Genomic DNA, 26,733 nt, shown 5'->3' on the forward strand with positions numbered 1-26,733 from the left:
CATGATGGATACTCTCAGAGACATGAAGGTTACTGTCAGAGACATGAAGAATATTCTCAGAGATATCAAGTATACTCGCAGAGACATGAAGGATACTCTCAGAGACATGAAATATACTCTCAGAGAAAAGAAGAATACTCTCAGAGGCATGAAGGATACTCTTAGAGATATGAAGGATACTCCCAGAAACATAAGTCATACTCCTAGAGACGTGAAAGATTCTTTCAGAGATATTAAGGATACTCTCGGAGACTTGAAGGATACTCTCAGAGTCATCAAGGATACGCACAGGGACATCAAGGATACGCTCAGAGACAAAAAAGATACTCTCAGAGGCATTTACGATACTCTCAGAGACATCAAGTATACGCTCACAGACATAAAGGATTCTCTCAGAGACATGACGGATACTTTCAGAGACATCAAGGATGCTCTCAGACCCATGAAGGATACTCTCAGACCCATGAAAGATACTGTCTGTGACATGAAGGATACTCTCAAAGACATCAAGGATACTCTCAGAGACAAAAAGCATACTCTAAGAGATATGAAGGATACACTCAAAACATGAAGCATACTCTCAGAGACATAATAGGTACTCTCAGACGTGAATGATACTCTCATATCCATTATGGATAATCTCAGAGATATTAAGGATTCTCTCAGACATCAAGGATACTCTCAGGGACATGAAGGGTACTCTCCATGACATGAAGGATACTTTCTGAGACATGAAGGATACTCTCAGAGATATAAAGGATACTCTCAGAGAAATGAAGCATACTCTCAGAGACATGAAGGATACTGTCAGAGAAATGAAGGATACTCTCATAGACATAAAGGATACTCTCAGAGACACGAAGGATACTCTCAGAGACATGAATGACACTCTCAGAATACTGTCAGGGACATGAAGGATACTCTCAGAGACATGAACGACACTCTCAGCGACATCAAGAATACTCTCAGAAACATGATGGATACTCTCAGAGACTTAATGGATACTCTCTGATTCATCAACGATGCTCTCAGATTCATCAATGATACTTTCAGAGACATCAAGGATACTCTCAGACCCATCACGGATACTCTCCGAGACATCAAGGATACTCTCAGAGACATCTAGGATACTCTCAGAGATATGCAGGATGTCTTTGACATCCTTCATATCTCTATGAAGGACATGAATGATGCTCTCATATCCATGATGGATAATCTCAGAGATATTAAGGATTCTCTCAGACATTAAGGATACACTCAGAGACATGAAAGATACTCTCAGAGACATAAAGGATTCTTTCAGAGACTTGAAGGATACTTTCTGATATATGAAGGATACTCTTAGAGACATCTAGGACACTGTCAGAGGCATAAAGGGTACTCTCAGAGATATGAAGGACACTCACAGCGACATGATGATACTCTCAGAGACATCAAGGATACTCTCAGGGACATGAAAGATACTCTCAGAGACATAAAGGATTCTTTCAGAGACATGAAGGATACTTTCTGAGACATGAAGGACACTTTCAGAGACATGAAGAATACTCTCAGACATATGAAGGACACTCTCAGTGACATGAAGAATAATCTCAGACCAGTGAAGGATATTCTCCGAGACATGAGGTATACTCTAAGAGATATGAATGACACTCTCAAAGACATGAAGAATTCTTTCAGACACATGAAGGATACTCTCAGACCCAATTAGGATACTTTCAGGGACCTCAAGGATTCTCTCGGAGGAATGAAGGATACTCTCAGACACATACAGAATATTCACAGACCCAATTAAGATACTCTCAGAGACATCAAGGACACTCTCAGAGAATTGAAGGATTCTCCCAAAGATATGAAGGATTCTCTCAAAGACATGAAGGATATTTTCTGAGACATGAAGGATACTTTCAGAGACATGAAGGATGCTCTCGAAGATATGAAGGAACTATCAGAGACATCAAGGATACTCCCAGGGACATGAAGGATACTCTTAGAGACATGAAGGATGCTCTCAGAAACATGAAGGTTACTGTCAGTGACATGAAGGATATTCTCAGAGACATCCAGGATACTCCCAAAGACATCAAGGATACTCTCAGAGACATGACGGATACTCTTTGAGACATGAAGGATACTCTCAGAGACATGAAGGTTACTGTCAGAGACATGAAGGATATTCTCAGAGATATCAAGTATACTCGCAGAGACAAGAAGGATACTCTCAGAGACATGAAGGAATCTCTCGGAGATATGAATGATACTCTCAGAGATATGAAGGATACTCACAGAGACATTTACGATATTCTGAGAGACATCAGGGATACTCACAGAGGCATGAAGGATTCTCTCAGAGACATCAAGGATACTCTCAGAGACATCAAGGATACTCTCGGAGACATCAAGGATAGTCTCAGAGACATGATGGATTCTCTCAGAGACATGATGGATTCTCTCAAAGACATGATGGATTCTCTCAAAGACATGTAGGGTACTTTCTGAGACATGAAGAATACTCTCAGAGACATGAACAATACTTTCTAAGACATGAGCGATACTCTCAAAGACCTGAAGGATACTCTCAAAGACATCAAGTATTCTCTCTGGGACATGAAAGATACTGTCAGAGACATGAAGGATTCTCTTAGAGACATGAAGGATGCTTTTTGAGACATGAAGGACACTTTCAGAGACATGAAGAATACTCACAGACATATGAAGGACACTCTCATAGACATGAATGATTCTCTCAGAGACATGAAGGATTCTTTCTGAGACATGAAGAACACTGTCAGAGACAGGAAGAATAATCTCAGACCAGTGAATGATATTCTCAAAGACATGAGGTATACTCTACTAGATATGAATGATACTCTCAAAGACATGAAGGATACTCTCTGAGAAATGAAGGATATTCTTAGAGTCCTCATGGATACTCTCAGGAACATCAAGGATTCCCTAAGAGACATCTAAGATACTCTCAGACCAAGGAAGGATACTCTCAGAGACATCATGGATACTCTCAGACCCATGAAAGATAATCTCAGACCCATAAAGGATACTCTCGGACACTATTAGGATACTCCCAGAGATATCAAGGATACTCTCAGAGACATAAAGGATACTCTCAGAGACATGAAGGATTCTATCAAAGACATGAAGGATACACTCAGAGACATCAAGGATACTCTCAGAGACATCAAAGATACACTCAGAGATATGAAGGATACTCTCAGAGACGTCAAAGATACTCGCAGAGACATGAAGGAAACTCTCAGAGACATAAAATATACTCTCATACCCAAGAAAGATACTCTCCGAGACATGAAGGATACTCTCAGAGATATGAAGGATAATCTCTGAGACATGAAGGATACTCTCAGAGGTATGAAGGATACTCTCAGAGGTATGAAGGATACTCTCAGAGACCTGAAGGATACTCCCAGAAACATAAAGGATATTCTCAGAGACATGAAAGATACTCTCAGAGACACGCAGGACACTCTCAGAGACATGAAGGATACTCTCAGAGACACATGAAGGATACTCTTAGAGACATGAAGGATACTCCCAGAGACATAAAGGATACTCATAGAGACATGAAGGATACTCTCAGAGGCATCAAGGATACTCACAGGAACATCAAGGATTCTATATGAGACATCATGGATACTCTCAAACCCATGAACGATACTCTTAGAGACACCATGGATACTCTCAGAGACATTTACTATACAATATGAAACATGAAGGGTACTCTCAGAGAAATGAAGGATACTCTCAGAGACATAAAGGATACTCTCAGAGACATGAAGGATACTCTCAGAGACATGAAAAGATACTCCCAGAGACATGAAGGGTACTCTCAGACGCATGAAGGATACTCTCAGATCCATAGAAGCTACTCTCTGACACATAAAGGATACTATCGGACCCTATTAGGATACTCTCAGAGACATCAAGGATACTCTCGGAAACATCAAGGACACTCTCAGAGACATGAAGGATTTTCTCAAAGACATGAAGGGTACTTTCACAGACATAAAGGATGATATCAAAGACATGAGGGATACTCTCAGAGACATGAAGGATACTCTCAGGGACATGAAGGATACTCGCAGAGATATGGAGGAGTCTCTGAGGGACATGAAGGATAGTCGGAGAGTCATGAAGGATACTCTCAGATACATGAGGGATACTGTCAGAGACATGAAGGATACTCTCAGAAACATCAAGGATACACTCAGAGATATGAAAGTTACTCTCAGAGACATCAAGGATACCCTCAGAGACATGAGAGATACCCACAGAGATATGAAATATACTCTCAGACCCAAGAAGGATACTCTCAGAGACATGAAGGATACTCTCAGCGATATGAAGGATACTCTCATAGACATCAAGGATACTCTCAAAGACATGGCGAATGCTCTTAGAGACATGAAAGATTCTCTCAGAGAAATGAAGGATACTCTCAGAGACATGATGGACACTCTCAGAAACATGAAGGATACTCTCAGAGAAATGAAGGATACTCGCATAGACATGAAGGATACTCTCAGACACACGAACGATACTCTCAGAGACATGAAGGATGCTCTCAGAGACATGAAGGACACTCAGAGACATCAAGGATAATCGCAGAGATATCAAAGATACTTTCAGAGACATCAAGGATATTCTCAGAGACATGACGGATACAATCAGAGACATGAAGGATTCGCTCACATATATCAAGGACACTCTTAGAGACATTAAAGATACACTTAGAGACATTTAGGATACTGTCAGAGAAATGAAGGATACTCTCATACACATAAAGGATACTTTCAGAGACACGAAGAATACTCTCAGAGAAATGAAGGATACTCTCAGAGACATAAAGGATACTCTCAGAGACATGAAGGATACTCTCAGAGACATGAAAAGATACTCCCAGAGACATGAAGGGTACTCTCAGACGCATGAAGGATACTCTCAGATCCATAGAAGCTACTCTCTGACACATAAAGGATACTATCGGACCCTATTAGGATACTCTCAGAGACATCAAGGATACTCTCGGAAACATCAAGGACACTCTCAGAGACATGAAGGATTTTCTCAAAGACATGAAGGGTACTTTCACAGACATAAAGGATGATATCAAAGACATGAGGGATACTCTCAGAGACATGAAGGATACTCTCAGGGACATGAAGGATACTCGCAGAGATATGGAGGAGTCTCTGAGGGACATGAAGGATAGTCGGAGAGTCATGAAGGATACTCTCAGATACATGAGGGATACTGTCAGAGACATGAAGGATACTCTCAGAAACATCAAGGATACACTCAGAGATATGAAAGTTACTCTCAGAGACATCAAGGATACCCTCAGAGACATGAGAGATACCCACAGAGATATGAAATATACTCTCAGACCCAAGAAGGATACTCTCAGAGACATGAAGGATACTCTCAGCGATATGAAGGATACTCTCATAGACATCAAGGATACTCTCAAAGACATGGCGGATGCTCTTAGAGACATGAAAGATTCTCTCAGAGAAATGAAGGATACTCTCAGAGACATGATGGACACTCTCAGAAACATGAAGGATACTCTCAGAGAAATGAAGGATACTCGCATAGACATGAAGGATACTCTCAGACACACGAACGATACTCTCAGAGACATGAAGGATGCTCTCAGAGACATGAAGGACACTCAGAGACATCAAGGATAATCGCAGAGATATCAAAGATACTTTCAGAGACATCAAGGATATTCTCAGAGACATGACGGATACAATCAGAGACATGAAGGATTCGCTCACATATATCAAGGACACTCTTAGAGACATTAAAGATACACTTAGAGACATTTAGGATACTGTCAGAGAAATGAAGGATACTCTCATACACATAAAGGATACTTTCAGAGACACGAAGAATACTCTCAGAGACATGAAGGATACTCTCAGAGACATGAACGACACTAAGAGATATCCAGGATACTATAAGAGACATGATGGATACTCCTGGAGACTTGATGGCCCGGAGACTTGATGAATACTTTCAGGGTCATCAAAGATACTCTCAGAGTCATCAGCGATACTCTCAGAGACATCAAGGATACTCTCAGAGTCAACAAGGATACTCTCAGACCCATCACGGATACTCTCTGAGACATCAAGGATACTCTCAGAGACATGATGGATTTTCTCAAAGACGTGAAGGATACTCTCAAAGACCTAAAAGATACTCTCAGAGGTCTAAAGGATACTTTCAGAGACATCATGGATTCACTCAGAGATATGAAAGATACTCTCTGAGACATGAGGATACTCCCAGAGACATGAAAGATACTCTCAGAGACTAGAAGGATACTCTCAGAGACATCCAGGACACGCTCAGAGACATAAGGCATACTCCTAGAGACCTGAAGGATACTCTCAGTGATATGAAAGATACTCTCGGAGACTCCAAGGATACTCTCAGTGATATGAAAGATACTCTCAGAAACTCGAAGGATACTCTCAGAGTCATCAAGGATACACTCAGTGATAACAAGGATACTCTCAGAGTCATCAAGGATACTCTCAGACCAATCAAGGATAATCTCCGAAACATCAAGGATACTCTGAGAGACATCTAGGATGCTCTCAGAGATATGAAGGATACTCTCAGAGACATGAAGGATATTCTCAGACATGAAGGATACTCTAATATCCATGAAGGATACTCTAATATCCATGAAGGATACTCTCAGAGACATAAAGCATACTCTCAGAGATATGAAGGATACTCTCAAAACATGAAGCATACTCTCAAAACATGAAGCATACTCTCAGAGACATGAAAGATACTCTCAGAGACATGAAAGATACTCTCAGACGAGAATGATACTCACAGACATGAATGATACACTCATATCCATTATGGATAATATCAGAGATATTAAGGATTCTCTCAGACATCAAGGATACTCTCAGGAACATGAAGGATACTCTCAAAGACATGAAGGATTCTCTCAAAGACATGAAGGATACTTTCTGAGACATGAAGGATACACTCAGAGACATGAAGGATACTCTCAGCGACATGCAGGATACTCTCAGAGATATTAAGGATACCCTCAGAGACATCAAGGAAACTCTCAAAGACATGGCGGATGCTCTTAGAGACATGAAGGATACTCTCAAAGAAATGAAGGACACTCTCAGAACCATGAATGATACTGTCAGAGAAATGTAGATACTCCCAAGAGAAACGAAGGATACTCTCAGAGACATGAAGAATTCTCTAAGACCCATGAAGGAAACTCTCAGATCCATAAAGGATACTCCTATAGACATGAAGGATACTCTCAGAAACATGAAGGATACTGTCAGAGACATGAAGGATACTCTCAGAGACATGAAGGATACTCTCAGAGACATGAAAAACACTCTCAGAGACATCAAGGATACTCACAGAGATATCAAGGATACTCTCAGAGACATCGAGGATACTCTCAAAGACATGACGGATACTGTCAGAGACATGAAGGATACTCTCAGAGACATGAAAGATACTCTCAGAATACTCTCAGAGACATGAAGGATACTCTCAGAGAAATGAAGGATACTCTCATAGACATAAAGGATACTCTCAGAGACACAAAGGATACTCTCAGAGACATGAACGACACTCTCAGAATACTCTCAGAGACATGAAGGATACTCTCAGAGTCATCATGATACTCTCAGAGACATTAAGGATACTCTCAGACCCATCACGGATACTCTCCGAGACATCAAGGATACTCTCAGAGACATCTAGGATACTCTCAAAGACATGAAGGATATCTTTGACATCCTTCATGTCTCTATGAAGGACATGAATGATACTCTCATATCCATGATGGATAATCTCAGAGATATTAAGGATTCTCGCAGACATTACCTATTACCTTACCTACATTACCTAAATAAACATTTTTGTACAAGAATGTAACAACTCTTGTATATATCTCAAAAAAAATTATTATTTATTTATTTACATTAAGGATACACTCAGGGACATGAAGGATACTCTCAGAGACATGAAGGACACTCTGCAGCGACATGAAGGATATTCTCCGAGACATCAAGGATAGTCTCAGAGACATGATGGATTCTCTCAAAGACATGTAGGGTACTTTCTGAGACATGAAAAATACTCTCAGAGACATGAACAATACTTTCTGAGACATGAAGGATACTCTCAGAGACATGAAGGATACTTTCTTTGATATGAAGTATTCGTTTGCCTTGTTCGGGTTGAATGTAGACACAGTAGTCGCTTCTGTATATATTTATTGACCGAGACAACAAGGTATATATCTGGCCAACCAAGGTCCACCTACTCTGAGTCTGTGAGGAGAACTGAGGCTGCTGGGAGCATCGCTGATGCTCCTCTGTCTGGCATGACGTCAGAGGCCTACTTGCCTGTGATTGGTTATAATTCAACTGACATAGAATTTGAGTATAACACCGCTCGGACACGCTACCAACTCGACGTCCCTTGTCGACAAGCTCTGGCTAGCTATATAGTTACAATGATACTGAAGGACCTCGGTGGCATTCAATAATGGCTTACATGTGAAATTTGCATAATAAAACATTGAAAGAAGATCAGGTGTGTGTAATACTAACAACTCAGCATATGCACCAAAAAAAAAAAAAAAAATCATCATAATAGGTGAAAATCATGGTAACAATGCTTTGATTAAACCAGAGTATTAAGAACATGTGCATGTCTACTGATCAGATATGAACAATACAACTCAAGGTATTGCCTAAACAAAATTGAACAATTATTACATTAATGGAACAAAGTTCTGACCTAACAACCACAAATGAATTTTAAGATTAGATAATGATTTTTTTCCCCTTTTTTTTTTCTTTGACACTGAAATATGCAATATATTTACAAGACCAATGTACAATATATTTAATGTCCAATATAATTACAAGCTATATACAAGACCTGGATCAAGAAGACTAACATCTGCGTGATAGCAGTCAGGATTCACTGGCCTCTATGAGGTTGCTAGAACATTAATGAACTCTTATGACAAGCACTGTAAAAATACTAGAGTAGTAGTATAGTAAATACTAGGTATTTAGTAGTAAATACTAGGTAGTAGACTTAACAATGGCATCTAATTTATAACAAAATAAAGTTCAGAAAAACTATACATTATATATAATGGTAATAATAAGACACATGTTGTAGAAATACTGCAAATGATTTTTTTTTCAAAACAAACAAAATAACTGCAGAGTGCACTCAATTATAAATTCTGTGGATATCTACACCTAGCTCATCCAGAGCACTATACAACTCTGGCTCTGACTGAAGGTCCGGAACAGATGAAACTTCATGTGACAAACTATCATCTTGAGAGATATCCTCGTTAACATCTAGCCAATGGACATGTGGTGAGTGCACGGTTGAAACAAGAGGTCTAGATCTAAGATTATAGTTGCTAGTATGGGGTTGCTGAACATCAAGTGGTCTGTCAACCACAGAAGGTGGTGTCTGAGTAGGAGTATCTGTCTGGGTAAGTTCATTGTCATCTTCCTCATCAGTCTCGTCAACAGTCATATTAGCTAACTTCATGTGGTCTAAATGTTCATTTATATACTCTCCTGTTAACAAGTTCTTAAGTCTGTATTTGTTACCTTTAATAAGCTCGATTACCTTATATGGACCCAAAATTTTTTTAGTTAACTTATACATAGGACCAGACCTGTGTTGGTTAAGTATCATTACTACAGATCCAATATTTATTTTACTGGGTTTAGCTCGTTCATTCCTTGCTCAAATGAACTCGGCTGTAGCTTTGGACAGTTGTTCTCGTATTTTCTTTAATACTAGTTGCATCTGTCTACGCTTCACTTGAACAAAATCATCTACGTTATATAAGGGAGTAGGAGGTACGTTAATCATTTCATTAGGGAGGATCTTATCTGTACTATAAAGAATAGCATGAGGTGTGTCACCTGTAGAAACATTAATTGAAGAATTTATAGCACACTGAATTAAGGGTATAAAATCATCCCAATTGTTGTTATCAAAATTCAACGTGACTCTCAAGGCATCTAACACTTTCCTGTTAGTACGTTCGGCTAGTCTATTACTTGCTGGATGATAAGGCATGATGCTACATTTTTTGATGTTATATATTTTTTTTTTTTTTTTTGAGATATATACAAGAGTTGTTACATTCTTGTACAGCCACTAGTACGCGTAGCGTTTCAGGCACGTCCTTAATCCTATGGTCCCTGGAATACGATCCCCTGCCGCGAAGAATCATTTTTTCATCCAAGTACACATTTTACTGTTGCGTTAAACAGAGGCTACAGTTAAGGAATTGCGCCCAGTAAATCCTCCCCGGCCAGGATACGAACCCATGACATAGCGCTCGCGGAACGCCAGGCGAGTGTCTTACCACTACACCACGGAGACTGCATATAAATCACACAAGCTAGTTAAAATACTATTACTGAATTCTGGACCATTATCTGAAAGGATTACTTTAGGCATACTATATCTACAAATTATTTGGTCATGGAATGCACTGGCTATAGTTTCTGCTGTTTTGTTCGGGATAGGAACTAGTACGCAAAACCGTGAAATATTATCGTCCATTACAAGCAAATGTTTGTTCCCTTTCACTGTTTCTGCAAAATTTTTCAATAAATCCATCGATATTCGTTCCCAAGGAGCTTTAGTTGCTGGGTACACATGAATTGGATTAGGTCCTGAAACATGTCCCTTGTGCTGTAAACAAGTTAAGCATCTGTCAACATAATGAGCAATCTCCTTAGCCATTTTTGGCCAAAAATACTTCAATCGACCTTGTTGGAGTGCACGATCCTTTCCTGGATGTGCACTTGCAGGAGCATCATGGATAATTTTTAATACAGTTGGTACCAACCCAGCAAACAATTTTAGGTTGCCACAACATATCTGGAAAGTATTTGAAAGGATTGGAAACGTTTGTTTTATCGTATCAGATACGATATTGTGTGTGGACTTAAATAGGTTTCCAAAACTTATAACCAAAACCTACGTATCTAACACTAATTTTAGATGTTGTGGCAACTTTACAATCCTAACCTGAATCATTCATAATCCATTCATATACCAATATGAATCTCTTATGAAAGGTTTGAGCCTATAATCTGAACCCTTTTCACATCTTTGTGTTTAAAGTTAAATTTCTTGAAATTAAATTATATTTTATATTATATTATTTTTATTATATTTTATATTATATTATTATTTTCAATTTAAATATTAAAACCAATTTAAGGGTAAAAAAAATCTAATAATTTATATTTCTTTTATTATTTACTAACAATTATAATTATTTACTAACGGAGAGAGGGGAGGCTGTACGGCGGAGAGTGGCGGCTGTTTCGGACAGTGGCGGCAGTGGCGGATAGTGGCGGCGGGCGGACAGTGGCGGCGGGCGGACAGTGGCGGCGGGCTGACAGTGGCGGTGGTGGCGGATAGTGGCGGCGGTGGCGGATAGTGGCGGCTGTGGCAGATAGTGGCGGCGGGCGGACCGTGGCGGCTGTGGCGGCGGTGGTGGACAGTGGCGGCGGGCGGACAGTGGCAGCGGTGGGCGGACAGTGGCGGCGGCGGGCGGACAGTGGCGGTGGCGGGCGGACAGTGGCGGCGGCGGGCGGACAGTGGCGGCGGCAGGCGGACAGTGGTGGCGGCGGGCGAACAGTGGCGGCGGCGGGCGGACAGTGGTGGCGGCGGGCGGACAGTGGTGGCGGCGGGCAGACAGTGGTGGCGGCGGGCGGACAGTGGTGGCGGCGGGCGGACAGTGGTGGCAGCGGGCGGACAGTGGTGGCAGTGGCAGACAGTGGTGGCGGTGGCAGACAGTGGTGGCGGTGGCGGACAGTGGTGGCGGTGGCGGATAGTGGCAGCGGGGGGACAGTGGCGGCAGGCGGACAGTGGCAGTGGTGGCGGATAGTGGCGGCGGGCGGACAGTGGCGGCAGGCGGACAGTGGCAGCGGTGGCGGATAGTGGCGGCGGGCGGACAGTAGCGGCGGGCAGACAGTGGCGGCGGTGGCGGACAGTGGCGGCGGGCGGACAGTGGCGGCGGTGGCGGATAGTGGCGGCGGGCAGACAGTGGCGGCGGGCGGACAGGGCGGCGGCGGGCGGACAGTGGCGGCGGGCGGACAGTGGCGGCGGTGGCGGATAGTGGCGGCTGTGGCGGACCGTGCGGTTGTGGCGGCGGTGGTGGACAGTGGCGGCGGGCGGACAGTGGCGGCGGCGGGCGGACAGTGGCGGCGGCGGGCGGACAGTGGTGGCGGCGGGCGGACAGTGGTGGCGGCGGGCGGACAGTGGTGGCGGCGGGCGGACAGTGGTGGCGGTGGCAGACAGTGGTGGCGGTGGCAGACAGTGGTGGCGGTGGCGGACAGTGGTGGCGGTGGCGGATAGTGGCAGCGTGCGGACAGTGACGGCAGGCAGACAGTGGCGGCGGTGGCGGATAGTGGCGGCGGGCAGACAGTAGCGGCGGGCGGACAGTGGCGGCGGTGGTGGATAGTGGCGGCGGGCGGACAGTGGCGGCGGGCGGACAGTGGCGGCGGGCGGACAGGCGGCGGCGGGCGGACAGTGGCGGCGGGCGGACAGTGGCGGCGGTGGCGGATAGTGGCGGCTGTGGCGGATAGTGGCGGCGGGGGGCGGACCGTGGCGGCTGTGGCGGCAGTGGTGGACAGTGGCGGCGGCGGGCGGACAGTGGCGGCGGCCGGCGGACAGTGGCGGCGGCGGGCGGACAGTGGTGGCGGCGGGCGGACAGTGGTGGCGGCGGGCGGACAGTGGTGGCGGCGGGCGGACAGTGGTGGCGGCGGGCGGACAGTGGTGGCGGCAGGCGGACAGTGGTGGCAGCAGGCGGACAGTGGTGGCGGTGGCGGACAGTGGTGGCGGTGGCGGACAGTGGCGGACAGTGGCGGCGGTGGCGGACAGTGGCGGCGGTGGCGGACTGTGGCGGCGGTGGCGGACACTGGCGGCTGTGTCTGGCGGTGGTGGCGGGCGGTGGCGGGCAGTGGCGGGCGGCGGTGGCGGCTTGCGGTGGCGACTGTGGCAACGGGCGGTGACGGCTGATAGCGGGCGGTGGTGGCAGGTGGTGGTGGCGGTGGTGGCGGCTGATGGTGGCGGCTGGTGGCAGTGGCAGCTGATGGCGGCTGGTGGTGGCGGTGATGGCGGCTGGTGGTGGCGGCTGGCGGTGGCGACTGTGGCAACGGGCGGTGGCGGCTGATGGCGGGCGGTGGTGGCGGCTGGTGGTGGTGGCAGCTGGTGGCGGCTGGTGGTGGTGGCAGCTGGTGGCGGCTGGTGGCGGTGATGGCGGTTGGTGGTGGTGGTGATGGCGGCTGGTGGCGGGCGGTGGCGGGCGGTGGCGGCTTGTGGCGGCTGGTGGTGGCGGCGGTGGTGGGTGGTGGTGGTGGTGGGTGGTGGTGGCGGCGGTGGTGGGTGGTGGTGGCGGCTGTGGTGGGTGGTGGCGGTGGTGTCGGCGGCGGCTGTGGTGGGTGGTGGTGGTGGCGGCGGCGGCTGTGATGGGTGGTGGCGGCGGCGGCGGTGATGGGTGGTGGCGGCGGTGGTGGCGGCGGTGGTGGCGGCGGTGGTGGTGGGTGGTGGTGGCGGCGGCGGTGATGGGTGGTGGCGGCGGTGGTGGTGAGTGGTGGTGGCGGCGGCGGCTGGTGGTGGTGGGTGGTGGCGGCGGGTGGCAGTGGTGGGTGGCGGTGGCTGGTGGCGGCGGTGGTGGGTGGTGGTGGTGGTGGGTGGTGGTGGTGGCGGTGGTGGGTGGTGGTGGCGGCTGTGGTGGGTGGTGGCGGTGGTGTCGGCGGCGGCTGTGGTGGATGGTGGTGGTGGCGGCGGCGGCTGTGATGGGTGGTGGCGGCGGCGGTGGTGATGGGTGGTGGCGGCGGTGGTGGTGGGTGGTGGTGGCGGCGGCGGTGATGGGTGGCGGCGGCTGGTGGTGGTGGGTGGTGGCGGCGGGTGGCAGTGGTGGGTGGCGGTGGCTGGTGGCGGGTGGCGGCTGGTGGTGGGTGGTGGCGGCGGGTGGTGGGTGGCAGTGGTGGGTGGTGGCGGGTGGCGGCTGGTGGTGGGTGGTGGCAGGTGGCGGCTGGTGGTGGGTGGTGGCGGGTGGCGGCTAGTGGTGGGTGGCGGGTGGCGGCTGGTGGTGGTGGGTGGCGGCTGGTGGTGGTGGGTGGTGGCGGCGGGTGGCGGCAGGTGGCGGCCACCTGGGACACACCTTTCACCACTGAAGGTCTGAGCACAACTAACCATATGTCTCTCTCACCCACCAGCCCAGTGTTGGCAGCTCGCGCTCTCAAAATGTTTCCTTCAAAGACTGTATATTATCTCTGAACAACAAGTTTGATTATCAAGGAAATAATGCATATATTATTGTCACATTAATACTGTGCAATTTCTTATTACATTCCTGCTAAATAATTATAATTTGAAACAGGACAAAAAATCCAACATATATATAAAAACCAACATTAGAGATCACGAGGCCTAGGCCTAGGCCTATCTGTGACCACACATCCTGCTTTGCTGGCCTGCTACCCTCTCACACCTCACACTCTTAACTCTCTCATAATCACTCTCACTCTCAATCACTCTTACGCACTATTACTCACTCTTACTCTCAATCACTCTTACACACTATTACTCACTCTTACTCTCAATCACTCTTACGCACTATTACTCACTCTTACTCTCAGTCATCCTTACTCACTCTTACTCTGTCACTCTCACTCTCTGTCACTCTTACTCTCTGTCACTCTTACTCTCTGACACTCTTACTCTCTGTCACTCTTACTCTGTCACTCTTACTCTGTCACTCTTACTCTCTGTCACTCTTACTCTCTGTCACTCTTACTCTGTCATTCTTACTCACTCTCAGTCACCCTTATCCCTCCATACTCACTCTCTCACTCTTACTCTCATACTCTTACTCTCAATTACCCTTACTCTCAATCACTCTTACGCCCAATCACTCCTACTCCCAATCACTCCTACTCTCAATCACTCCTACTCTCATTCTTACTCTTATTCTTACTCCCAATCACTCTTACTCTCAATCACTCTTATTCTCATTCTTACTCTTTCTCTCACTCTTACTCTTACTCCCAATCACTCTTACTCCCAATCACTCTTACTCTCAATCACTCTTACTCTCAATCACTCTTACTCTCATTCTTACTCTTACTCTTACTCTCAATCACTCTTATTCTCATTCTTACTCCTACTCCTAATCACTCTTACTCCCAATCACTCTTACTCTCAATCACTCTTACTCCCAATCACTCTTACTCTCAATCACTCTTACTCTCAATCACTCTTACTCTCAATCACTCTTACTCTCAATCACTCTTATTCTCACTAACTCTCAATCACTCTTACTCTCAATCACTCTTATTCTCACTAACTCTCAATCAATCTTACTCTCACTCTAACTCTCAATCACTCTTACGCACTATTACTCACTCTTACTCTCTGTCACTCTTACTCTGTCACTCTTACTCTGTCACTCTTACTCTCTGTCACTCTTACTCTCTGTCACTCTTACTCTCTGTCACTCTTACTCTCTGTCACTCTTACTCTCTGTCACTCTTACTCTCTGTCACTCATACTCTCTATCACTCTTACTCTGTCATTCTTACTCTGTCACTCTTACTCACTCTCAGTCACCCTTACCCATTCATACTCACTCTCTCACTCTTACTCTCATACTCTTACTCTCAATTACTCTTACTCTCAATCACTCTTACTCCCAATCACTCCTACTCCCAATCACTCCTACTCTCAGTCACTCCTACTCTCATTCTTACTCTTACTCCCAATCACTCTTGCTCTCAATCACTCTTATTCTCATTCTTACTCTCACTCTTACTCTTACTCCCAATCACTCTTACTCCCAATCACTCTTACTCTCAATCACTCTTATTCTCATTCTTACTCCTACTCTCACTCTGACTCCTACTCCCAATCACTCTTACTCCCAGTCACTCTTACTCTCAATCACTCTTACTCCCAATCACTCTTACTCTCAATCACTCTTACTCTCAATCACTCTTACTCTCAATCACTCTTACTCTCACTAACTCTCAATCACTCTTACTCTCACTCTAACTCTCAATCACTCTTACTCTCATACTCACCCTTACTCTCACTCTTACTCATTCTGTCACCCTTACTCTCACTCTCAGTCACTCTTACTTATACTCACTCTTACTCACACTTACACACTCTCTGGCACTCTCACTCACCTTCAGTCACTCTTACTCACTCTTACCCACTCTCGCTCACTCTTACTCACTCTAGTTAATAAGAACACGCCAATATAAGACAACAAAACGTTTTCAGATTCTTTCACACCACTTTCCAGCAACTTTTATAATTTATATAAATTATCTTAAGGAATAATACATAAATTATATATTTAAACATGATATTAATGTTTAGTGGAATGCATAAGGAGTCAAATTGTGTTAAAAAGAGCGATTTTTAGAAAATTTGGAAAACTATTTTTTTCTGATCATATTATAACAAAATGGATTTTGAACGTTTCACTCAGCCAATATATATCATTCACAATTTATTAATGAATTTTACAAAAAAAAAAACATAAATTTTATATTTAAACATGTAAAAACTATTTGTAATACATTAGGAACAAAAAAGTTGTAGAAAGACAATTTATTATAAAACCTTTGTGTTTGGATTTTTTGATTAAAAGTTTCTCAAAGGCTCTCCTGCACCATTCTCAATGCAAATCATTCCCACGCCTATGGAAAGAGATAGACAAACGTTTTCTAGATGATTTGTGTTTGCTGGGAAGACAGCTGGAACAACTAACTGACAACATTTCCTCGGGGCTGTCCCTAGCTTTACTACTCTACACAGTAAATTGTCCAACATAACTAATTCTTCCAGTGGTACTGGTGGTTTATGAATCGGGCGAGTGTCTTGCTTAGTCAAAAATTTAATGACGGGTGCCCATATGGGGTCTTGTCTTTGTTCCATTTCTACTACTGTAGCATCTAATGCTGGGTAATTTAACTGAATCGCAGCTACATGTCGAGAAAATGCATCGGCTACAACATTTTGCTTCCCTGGTATATATCCAAATGTGGGATTGAATTCTTGAATTGTGAGCAAATATCTAGCACACTTTCCAACTGGATTCTTATTTTTGAACAAGGGAATTAATGGTTGGTGATCTGTAAGAACATGAACTGGGTAATTATAAATTGTATCCTTGAAATGTTTAAGTGCCCAGACAACTGCCAAGGCTTCTCGTTCTGTTGCGCTATAATTTTTCTCTTCTTTAGATAATGTGTGGCTAGCATAAGCTATTGCGTGATCTCTGTGACCTTCTGTTTGAAGTAATGCAGCACCTAGACCTATGTCACTAGCATCTGTAACCAACGTAAAAGGTTTAGAAAAATCTGGGTACCTAAAGACAGGTGACGAAATCAAGGCTGCTTTGAGTTTTTTGAATGACTGATCCTGGGCCTCTCCCCAAACAAAGGGTTCATCTTTTCTTTGCAACTTGTAAAGCGGAGCGGCTATAATAGAGAATCCAGCAATAAATGAACGATAAAATCCTACAAGACCTGTGAACTGTCTTACGACTTCTGTGGTACGAGGTGTTGGAAAATCACGGGCAGCAATAATTTTTTATTCATTCAATGTAATACCTGAAGGTGTAACTGTATGACCTAGGAAATTAATCTTTTGCTTTAAAAATGAACATTTTGCAAGCTTTATTTTTAAATTAGCTTCAGCGAGCTTTGCAAGTACTTTCTCAAGGTTCTGGAAATGAGTCTGAACATCTTGCGACATGATTATGAGATCATTAAGGTAAACTAGAAGAGTACTTCCTATCAATCTACAAAATAGATTTGTCATGAGCTGTGAAAAGGTTATTGGACTACTACGCAAACCAAACGGCATTCTTTTGAAATGAAAATGACCATTGGGAGTACTAAAGGCTGTCAATTGTTTACTTTCCTCATCAAGGGGGATTTGCCAGAATCCCTGCAACAAATCTAACGTTGAGAATACTTTGTTTCGACCAATACTTTGCAACAAATCATTTAGAACTGGAAGTGGGAAACGATCAGGTATTGTTACTCTGTTAAGCTTGTGATAATCGATTACAGGTCTCCAAGTCCCATCTCGCTTTGGTACAAGAATCAATGGAGCGTTCCATGGCGAATTACTCGATTCAATTACATCACTCTGTAACATTTCCTCTAGAAGTCTATCTGCTTCTGCTCTCTGAGAATGGGGAAGACGGTAAGCTGGTACATAAATAGGCATAGTTCCTTGTTCAAGGGGAATTTTATGTGTAATAAGAGGAGTGAGACCTAATTTTTCTCCTGGTAGAGCAACAACAGCTCTATTCCTGTTCAAAATTTCCAAAAGCTGAGCCACAGAGTCAGGAAAATCAGTAGGACTGAGGTGTTGCGCTTGCACCTCTGGCTGAGATCCCTGTTCTCCTGGTGTGAGTGTACAAACAGTATGATCCATGGAGACATCATCCACAACTCGCACCGGTAACGAGTAATGGGCAAAATCTACAACATGGGTACCAGACTAGAGATAGATGTCGACATTACTAGTGTTTGCAATAAATAATGTAACGGTACTATCCTGCACTGTGCTGTGTGCCAGGAGGGTTCAACAAATGTACCATTCACTTTACATGTTTCACTTTCCGCAATTACATCCGACAACTCAGGCACTCCCTGAACCTTAACTCTTATTCTGGTGAGAGAATAAGGGTGTAGCACAGTGTCAGTAGCCGTGGAACCACTGACTTCAGAGATGGAAGCTGCCAGGCGAGCGAGACAACGAGAATCCGTTAGGGTGTCCCCTTCCAGAAAGTCCCGATACTCATTCTCCTTAACAACTGCACAACTACTATGCTTCAATCGAGTGCCTGTTTTCTCGGGTATGCTACCACGACAATGATCTGACAAACCTACGCTAGCAAGGCGGGTGTCAACAAAATTAACGTAATCTGATTGAAGGTTGAACTCGTGGCCCTGTCGATACATGCTACACAAGGGTATGACGTAGTCTTTGATACTTATGTTCCAACGATGGGGAAACAATGCAATATTTTCATCAATCATGGTGTACAGACCTAAGAGAATGTCTCCAGGAAAATGAATAACACCAACAACTAAACATGTTATAGACAATGTGACATCATTAAACTTGAGTGGGAGGTCAATTTCACCCTGAACTTTTACTTTGTTTCCTGAAATACCACTTAGAAAAGGTATGTGTGACTGTTTTAAAATAGTAGGGTGCTTACTTTCAATGTCTCTAAGAGCTCAGGGCTTGACAATATTAATTTTTGCACCTGAGTCAAGAAAAACTTTTAAAACTCTGCCATGTTCAATGGCTGATACAAGGGGACCATCACTTGAGACTGGACAAGTTACTACTTTTTACTTATGTTGTCTGGGATATCTGCGTCTTGTTTGGGTCAAATTTACTGTGGATCCGTCAACATCTACAACTGGTCTAGAGTCAGTGTCCTCCTCTGTCAAGTGTTAAAATCTATTTTGGGTAGCTACTGAATACACAGGGAGGGCACTAGGATTGGCTAGCTTGAATTGGTTAGCGGATGGCCTTGGGGGGTTTCCCGACGACATGGAGTGAACATTCTGAGCTCCAGCATTCTGTGACTGAGCATTATAATTTGAAGTTGCATTATAGCTGGGCTGGGAGTTGTAATTACGAGAGTTCTGATAATGTCTTGGACGCTGTGCGCCTCGCCAAGACTGACCGTGGGAGTTACGAGGTGGAGATGTCCTTTGCCTAGCTCTACAATCCCCAGTGTGGTGACCAACTTGCTTATGGTATTTGCAATATGGTAGCCTAGAATAATTAGATTGACGAGGGGACCGAGAGAATTGTCTAGGAGGTGATGATCTAGGGGCGGACCAACAGTCCCTTGCGAGGTGGTTACTTTTGCCACAATGCCAAGATGAGGGAGTGGATGGTTGTGGACTATGGCGTTTTGGCAATTTATGAGATGACGAATTTGACTGGGGGCTACGAGCATGGGTACGCTTCTGCGACCAAGAGTTTTGAGAATTTGTGGGAGGATGCTGAGAGCTTGTTACTACATTTACAGTATCAGAGGGTGGCAACAGTTGAGCACTTCGGGGAGCTAGTTTATCTGCGGCATTGTTAATGGCCTCAAATACTTCACCAATTTCATGTTTAACACCAAAATTTTGTTGCTCACCGATTGGTTTAATATGCTCGGGGGCAAAATGCATTAAAGTACCAAATGCTATCATTTTGGCCATAGCCTCAGGTGACAGATTATTGTTTTTATCTAACCATTGTGTTGTGGGGCCCTCTCAACCTCTCAACCAGGAACCCCTGGTTCCCTGGGTTAGGGCCGCGAGGTTGACAGGGCCCCACAACACAATGCCGGGTTAACGTAAAAGAACCCCCCCCCCCTCTAAGTAATATTAGAGTAGACATCATACAAGCTCCCGGGTAACCCCGGTTGACGCTATTTTCTTGCACAAATCTTCCACCCAGAATTTCTTAAAAAACAAAAAAAGCCATTCAAACGGGAGGACCTGAGATACTACAACAAAGTGTTTTTTTCTCCATACATGTGATTTGTGATACTATATGTCTGGGGGGTTTCAAACAAATTCCAACTTATATTCTTGTTCACAAAGAAAACATAAAATGCCGGCAGATAGCACCCGCAGCGGCCAAGGGAAGAAGTCCAAACCATCCTCCCCCTGTGAAAAAACTCCACCTAAAAAAAACGAGTCAAAGAAACACCCCTCCCACAGGAGTGCTTCTACTACACCAGAACGAAGCTCCTCTGAGAGTCCAATACCCCTCGCCCAAAAACCCCCTGTACTCAACCATGATCCTAATTCTGTTCTCTTAGACCCACAGCCACAACGTGCCAGAACAACCCAGGACGATGCGACCACAGAGACAGGCCTCCTCGATGCCTTCAGCTCCAGCAGCAGAGATGACTGGGACACCTCGCTATTGGCAAACCTCAGAAGCCATGACCTCCATAAACCTGCGCCAGAACCAGGCTCCCTACCAGGGATCTGGAGAGAGAAGAGAGTGTGGACAGGTTCAGGCGGAACGGCCCTGAAGTCCCTGCCCTTTGCAGTCCCCGAAACAGGACTGTATAACGAAAATAAAACAACGGCCCTCATCGATCAGGTTTTTTCAGACGAGAGTAAGTACGACGGCATAGTTCTGGGCCCGGAGGAACTCGAACTGGCGGATCTGATGAAACCAGTCTTCTCAACTACTGAGTACCTTAAAGATAAGCTTAAACACATACAGCGCGCTTCTATTCAGGGCACAGTACCAGAATATCTGGGTCTTAAAACCACAGTTCCTTTCTTTTCCACAGATCTCCCTCTCTTTCCAGCCCTAGATAAGTTTATCACGGAGCTGAACACAGCACACGCAAGGAACCTGATGGGGATCTACACCTTGCTGCTGAAAGCCTCCTTGGCAAGAGAGAACACAAAGCTAGAGACAATCACAGAAGGACTAATGGATGGAGCCTGGCCCCCGCTGAGAATAGGCGCAACTTTATGGGAGGGTTACAGACGAAAAGTCCATCCGAAACACTCTCCACCTGCAGCGACTTACTCAGGGGAACTTACTGTACGGTCAGGTCAGTCCACGACAAAATATTCAATCTTTCAGACAACGCCATCCGAAGGGACCTGGAAGGAACTACGGCAGAAGGTAATGAACATCCTAAGACCACAGGCCCAGACCCAGGGGCAACAACTAGCTACACCCCGCTCAGTCTTACGGCCGCTCCCTGACGACGAGATTGGTACAAGCCAACAAACCCAGGTACAGTCTTTAGCCCCACCTAAAAACCCGGGGCAGCAGTCTACACAGCCTGGCAGAACGACATCTCAATCCCAGACTCAGGTAGCTCAACCCCAACTACAAACAAAAGTTACTCAACCCCAAGTACAAACCGAGGTGGCAGCCCAGGCCCCCCAGCAGCGTCCACCCTGGCCTTATGCTCAACCCCCAGCAGGGTTCCTACCCTATGCCCACAACCCCTACTTTCAACCCTATGCCCAACAACCCGGGCCATACTCTAACCAGAATTTTCAAGGTCCGCCCAGACCCCCCACACAGGGGCAGACCTGGGAGGGGCAAACCTGGGAGGGGCAGGGGCAGGGGCAGGAACAGAGTGTCCACACAGGGCGCCGGAAACGGCACCGGGTGGAACTATGGAGGAGGGCAAAACGAGACCTCAAACGGGCCAATATCAAACGGGCAAAATCCCTAAAAAAATCGGTGGTATCTGAGGTTCCTCTGAGCACCATAGAGAGGGACCTCTTGAGTAGGGGCCTGTCCTTTGTGATTGGGCCCCCTACAGAACCCAAACGAGTACAGGCAGTAGAGGAAACCCTCTCACACCTAGAGACACAGATTAACAAGGCATGGAGCAAACTCAGGTCAAGGCCACAACCCCACCAAGAAAGGAAACAACAACCCGAGAGATCGCTTTCAATGAAATACCTGAATCCTGCCTCAGTTCAAGGAAACACCACTTTCAATTTAAATGGACTTCACCCACAAATCCAGGCAACCCTGGAAAGCCTTAAAAACACAGGTAAAGCAGAGAACCCGTGGTAACCTTACAAAAACACACAGGGAGGCGCTACGCGCCCTTAAGGCTCGCCCAGACATTATAATTAAACCTGCGGATAAAGGCGGTACTGTAGTAGTCTGGAGAAAAACGAACTACACAAAGGAAATGGTAAGGCACCTCTCAGACGAGACGACTTACCAAAAAATACAGCAAGGCCACACAGCCCTGGAGAACGCCAGGACAAGGAGTAGAAACCTGTTCCTGAAATTCTTTAACATTAAACAAGCAAACTCAACAGGAGGTATACTTAGCTCAGCAGCAAGAGACTATTACCTTGCCTTTAAAGCAGAGCTTCCGAACCTATACCTCCTTCCTAAGATTCATAAAGATTTACACCCTCTTACAGGTACATGGCAGGGCAGACCAGTCCTTAGCGGTTGCAAAGCACCAACTCGCCCAATTGACTTGATCTGCACAGCATTACTAAGCCCCCTTCTCTCTCTTTTAGATGAACGTCTGAAAGATACAACTGATCTTTTGCTGAAACTGAGGGATTTGAATACAAGCAGAGGACCCGTCCCAGAGAATACGACCCTGTTCTCCCTTGACATAGTCTCCCTCTACCCAAGCATCCCCCAACGGGAGGCAGCGAGATTGGTCTCGACGTACTTCGACGACCATAAACACCTCATACGCCAGCCTCTAAGAGACGCAGGAGTTTGGAGGCCCCCATCAAGGGCTCTCCTGGAGGAAGCGATTCTGCATGTCATGAGGGATACAATTCTATCCTTCGATTCAGCAGCGTACAGACAAGTAAAGGGAACGGCAATTGGAGCATCAAGTAGTGTGGCTATAGCGGAAATCTTTGTTCACGTGGCCTTTGAGCACCAGAGAGCACTCCGCCCAGATAAACCAGACGTGTACTTCCGTTATATTGATGATATTTTCGGTATAATGACTGGACAAGACACACTCCTCCAGTCTTTCTACGCCTGGACAAATACAGCCCACGAAAATCTGAAGTTCACCTTGGAGCAGAGGAAAACAGAGATAAACTTCCTGGATACGACAGTGTTCATCGGCAGTGAGGACAGGCTCCTTCACACGAAGGCATACTACAAGCCCACGAACCTGCACACGTATCTACGATACGACTCCAGTCACCCCTCCTCCTTGAAGAACTCCCTACCCTACTCCTTAGGTCTATGTTTGAAGAGGATAAACAGCCTTGAAGACACACTTGCTACTCAACTTCTAGACCTCTGGGACATGTTCTCAGCCAGAGGATACCCAGAACGAGTAATAGCAACGGCTAAAAACAAACTAGACCTGAAGACGAGGTCAGAGCTCCTCATACAGGCCCCCACTCCAGACCCTCAGTCGAGATGGATCCTCCCATCGCTGTATTTTAACGGCCTAGCAAGCCCTCTCCATAATGCCCTGACTGACATCTGGAACTGGCTGAGAAACACCTATGGGGACCACCCTTCCTGGCCTAGGTTTGCCCAAACACCTCCAATGCTGGCCTGGAGACGAGGAAAGTCACTTAAGGATCATCTAGTACATTCCTGCCTCCACAGGACACACTGCCTTTAACCGAACCTGACACAGACCGATGGTGCAAGAGAATACCCCTGGTTCCCTGGGTTGGGGCCACGAGGTTGAGAGGACCCCACAACACAATGCCTCAATCACTCTTATTCTCATTCTTACTCTTTCTCTCACTCTTACTCCCAATCACTCTTACTCCCAATCACTCTTACTCTCAATCACTCTTACTCTATATCACTCTTACTCTCAATCACTCTTACTCTCATTCTTACTCTTACTCACTTTTACTCTCAATCACTCTTATTCTCATTCTTACTCCTACTCCTAATCACTCTTACTCCCAATCACTCTTACTCTCAATCACTCTTGCTCCCAATCACTCTTACTCTGAATCACTCTTACTCTGAATCACTCTTACTCTCAATCACTCTTACTCTCAATCACTCTTATTCTCACTAACTCTCAATCACTCTTACTCTCTGTTACGACCCTGGGTTCTCCAGTGGAAACCAGAGGTCAAAATTGAGCTATTAAACTTCCTAGTAGTACAGTTGGCGCATTTCGAATGGCAATTGTTTGTATCTTCCCTGCCAGACGTAAGACTATTATTGTTTCTCAAAGAGCATTTAAAGACTGAGCTGGGGGTTGATTATTAAATAATAACATAGGCACCAACTTTGCTTACTAATACTTTCTAATCATTCATAAAGTAACAATACGTTGCATAGGGGAAGATCTTTAATGTGCTTAGCTGCACGATCAATTAGGCTCCTTCCGGCACCACGACATGAGGGAGGCAGCTGGTCGCTAGCTCGCTCTTCTCTCTGGCTGGTGTCGTGCAGATAAGACCTACTCTGTGGCTGCACCCCTACTCTCCTCCCTTCTCCTCTTACTTATTTCCCTTACCTGAAGTTCCTGTATCCTTAAGCTAAGTACGGGGCATTAGTAAGTGTACCTACTCTGGTAGTAACTATTGGTGAGACCTGGGGTTAGTATTTGCCAGTGTTTTGTTTACCCTAAGTGTTGTGTTTTGTATTAGGGTACCACATGGTCTCACTACCCTAAGCTGCATCCAGCTTCAGTGCTTATCCAGTAGTACTTTACCCTAGCTTGTTATTAGTGTAAACCTTGTATCCTGTCTATGTGGACCAAGGCTTTTAACGTAAGATAGTGTGGTAAAGTTATTATTATTATTGTTATTGGTGTGAGTGTATATGGGGGGTTGTTAAGGGGTTAATAAATAAGTACATGAATTACAGAGTATCTCTTCTTCCAAGGTGGGAGCGCAGTGATCAACCCTTAGACTAACATATATGGTCTTGTAGCAAGTTATTACTACTGTGGATAGTTTATTTTGGGGGCCGGGCCTTTTAGCTCTCCCATATTTGATACTCTTGTCTTCTAACTGCCTTTACCCCTTAATAGTACCAGTACCCCATAGAAGCCCCACTCATATTATTTGTAACAAGTGGGGGCCTGTCCAGGATGAACATTATAAGTGTAAAAAATTAGATTCTTGAGTGCCAAAATTAAAATTTTTTGTTTTCCGCAGAACGGTTGTGTGCTAGCCTAGGGTCCAGCTCATCTAGCAAAGGACATTCTTGCACTGACTGGACACCCAGCTGGATCCCTTCACGATTAAGGTTAGTGTGGCCTTGTGTTAGGGGCCGTGCAAATTTTTGTTTTTTTTCCAATTTTTATTTTTTTAATTTTTTCTTTGGCTGGGAGCTAAAATTATTAGTGATGTCTTCTGAAATGCAGAACCTGGCAAGGGAGCCTTCAGTGGTAGAGATAAAGAAACTTAAAAAGTCTAATTTAGTATTGTTAGGCCAGGAATTTGGCCTAGAATTAAATGTCGCAGATAAAAAGTGGACTTTGGTGAATGAAATATTACAACATTGTATTGATGAACAACTATTGGCAAGTGATACACCTTTATGCCAGCCTAGCCAAGCAGAAAGTGCAACTCATAGAGAAAGTGAATTAGCTTTAGAGTTAGCAAAAATAAAATTAGAGGAGCAAAGACTCAAAACCGAGGAGGTTAAAATTAGAGCGAATGCCACTGGAACTCCACCTGCCGGGGATTCAAACCCCAGGCATTATGAGAAAAAGCATAATTTGCCTGAATTTTCCGAGTCTGACCCTGAAAGGTTTTTCAACCATTTTCAGAGAGTGGCCACGTCCATGAACTGGCCAAAGGAAGAGTGGGTGAAAATCCTACAGGGAAGACTTAGGTGTAAAGCACAAGATATTTTTATAAACATGCCTGACGACGAGTGTTTCGAATATGATAAAGTCAGGGAATGTATTTTGCGGGCATATGAAATTACTCCTGAAGCTCACCGCCAAGTTTATCGTAACCTTAGGCCTACTCACAACCAACCGCTCACTGAATTTGTGAATGATCAAATTCGATTGTTTGATAGATGGATTCGCTCGGCGAAAGCCGAAACATACGAGGCTCTCAGGAACTTAATTTTAATGGAGCATTTTATAAATAT

General features: G+C 45.1%; 6 protein-coding genes across 6 annotated transcripts; all 6 read left to right on the forward strand.

Annotated features, from left to right (window-relative positions):
* The first annotated feature begins 1 nt into the window (after position 1).
* On the forward strand, positions 2-571 carry LOC138359384 (probable transport protein MmpL9). The gene has a single exon (XM_069318511.1). It carries the CDS (start codon positions 2-4, stop codon positions 569-571), a length of 570 nt encoding a protein of 189 aa, XP_069174612.1.
* A 945-nt stretch (positions 572-1,516) lies between these two features.
* LOC138359385 (leucine zipper protein 4-like) lies at positions 1,517-2,121 on the forward strand. The gene is made up of 2 exons (XM_069318512.1): positions 1,517-1,600; positions 1,723-2,121. Exons 1-2 carry the CDS (start codon positions 1,517-1,519, stop codon positions 2,119-2,121), a joined length of 483 nt encoding a protein of 160 aa, XP_069174613.1.
* Positions 2,122-2,124: 3 nt separating this feature from the next.
* LOC138359386 (hyaluronan mediated motility receptor-like) lies at positions 2,125-2,487 on the forward strand. Its single transcript, XM_069318513.1, has one exon. The coding sequence runs from the start codon at positions 2,125-2,127 to the stop codon at positions 2,485-2,487; it is 363 nt and encodes a 120-aa protein (XP_069174614.1).
* A 1,256-nt stretch (positions 2,488-3,743) lies between these two features.
* Positions 3,744-4,635, forward strand: LOC138359387 (uncharacterized protein PF3D7_1120000-like). Its single transcript, XM_069318514.1, has 2 exons — positions 3,744-3,856; positions 3,951-4,635. Exons 1-2 carry the CDS (start codon positions 3,744-3,746, stop codon positions 4,633-4,635), a joined length of 798 nt encoding a protein of 265 aa, XP_069174615.1.
* A 157-nt stretch (positions 4,636-4,792) lies between these two features.
* Positions 4,793-5,726, forward strand: LOC138359388 (uncharacterized protein PF3D7_1120000-like). Its single transcript, XM_069318517.1, has 2 exons — positions 4,793-4,947; positions 5,042-5,726. The coding sequence occupies exons 1-2, from the start codon at positions 4,793-4,795 to the stop codon at positions 5,724-5,726; spliced, it is 840 nt and encodes a 279-aa protein (XP_069174618.1).
* Positions 5,727-7,041: 1,315 nt separating this feature from the next.
* On the forward strand, positions 7,042-7,581 carry LOC138359389 (uncharacterized protein PF3D7_1120000-like). The gene is made up of 2 exons (XM_069318518.1): positions 7,042-7,232; positions 7,311-7,581. The coding sequence occupies exons 1-2, from the start codon at positions 7,042-7,044 to the stop codon at positions 7,579-7,581; spliced, it is 462 nt and encodes a 153-aa protein (XP_069174619.1).
* The last annotated feature ends 19,152 nt before the right edge of the window (positions 7,582-26,733 follow it).

Source organism: Procambarus clarkii, chromosome 90, assembly GCF_040958095.1.
Source record: "Procambarus clarkii isolate CNS0578487 chromosome 90, FALCON_Pclarkii_2.0, whole genome shotgun sequence".
NCBI lineage: Eukaryota > Metazoa > Arthropoda > Malacostraca > Decapoda > Cambaridae > Procambarus > Procambarus clarkii.

What these genes read in the sequence shown, in the direction of transcription:
- LOC138359384 (XM_069318511.1), top strand. Translation starts at nt 2, where the DNA reads ATGATGGATACTCTCAGAGACATGAAGGTTACTGTCAGAGACATGAAG.
- LOC138359385 (XM_069318512.1), top strand. Translation starts at nt 1,517, where the DNA reads ATGAAGGACACTTTCAGAGACATGAAGAATACTCTCAGACATATGAAG. An exon ending in TGAAGAATAATCTCAGACCA is followed by an intron (nt 1,601 to 1,722) that starts GTGAAGGATATT and finishes GGATACTTTCAG; the next exon opens with GGACCTCAAGGATTCTCTCG.
- LOC138359386 (XM_069318513.1), top strand. Translation starts at nt 2,125, where the DNA reads ATGAAGGATACTCTCAGAGACATGAAGGTTACTGTCAGAGACATGAAG.
- LOC138359387 (XM_069318514.1), top strand. Translation starts at nt 3,744, where the DNA reads ATGAAGGGTACTCTCAGAGAAATGAAGGATACTCTCAGAGACATAAAG. An exon ending in TACTCCCAGAGACATGAAGG is followed by an intron (nt 3,857 to 3,950) that starts GTACTCTCAGAC and finishes GGATACTCTCAG; the next exon opens with AGACATCAAGGATACTCTCG.
- LOC138359388 (XM_069318517.1), top strand. Translation starts at nt 4,793, where the DNA reads ATGAAGGATACTCTCATACACATAAAGGATACTTTCAGAGACACGAAG. An exon ending in TACTCCCAGAGACATGAAGG is followed by an intron (nt 4,948 to 5,041) that starts GTACTCTCAGAC and finishes GGATACTCTCAG; the next exon opens with AGACATCAAGGATACTCTCG.
- LOC138359389 (XM_069318518.1), top strand. Translation starts at nt 7,042, where the DNA reads ATGAAGGATACACTCAGAGACATGAAGGATACTCTCAGCGACATGCAG. An exon ending in AATGATACTGTCAGAGAAAT is followed by an intron (nt 7,233 to 7,310) that starts GTAGATACTCCC and finishes GGAAACTCTCAG; the next exon opens with ATCCATAAAGGATACTCCTA.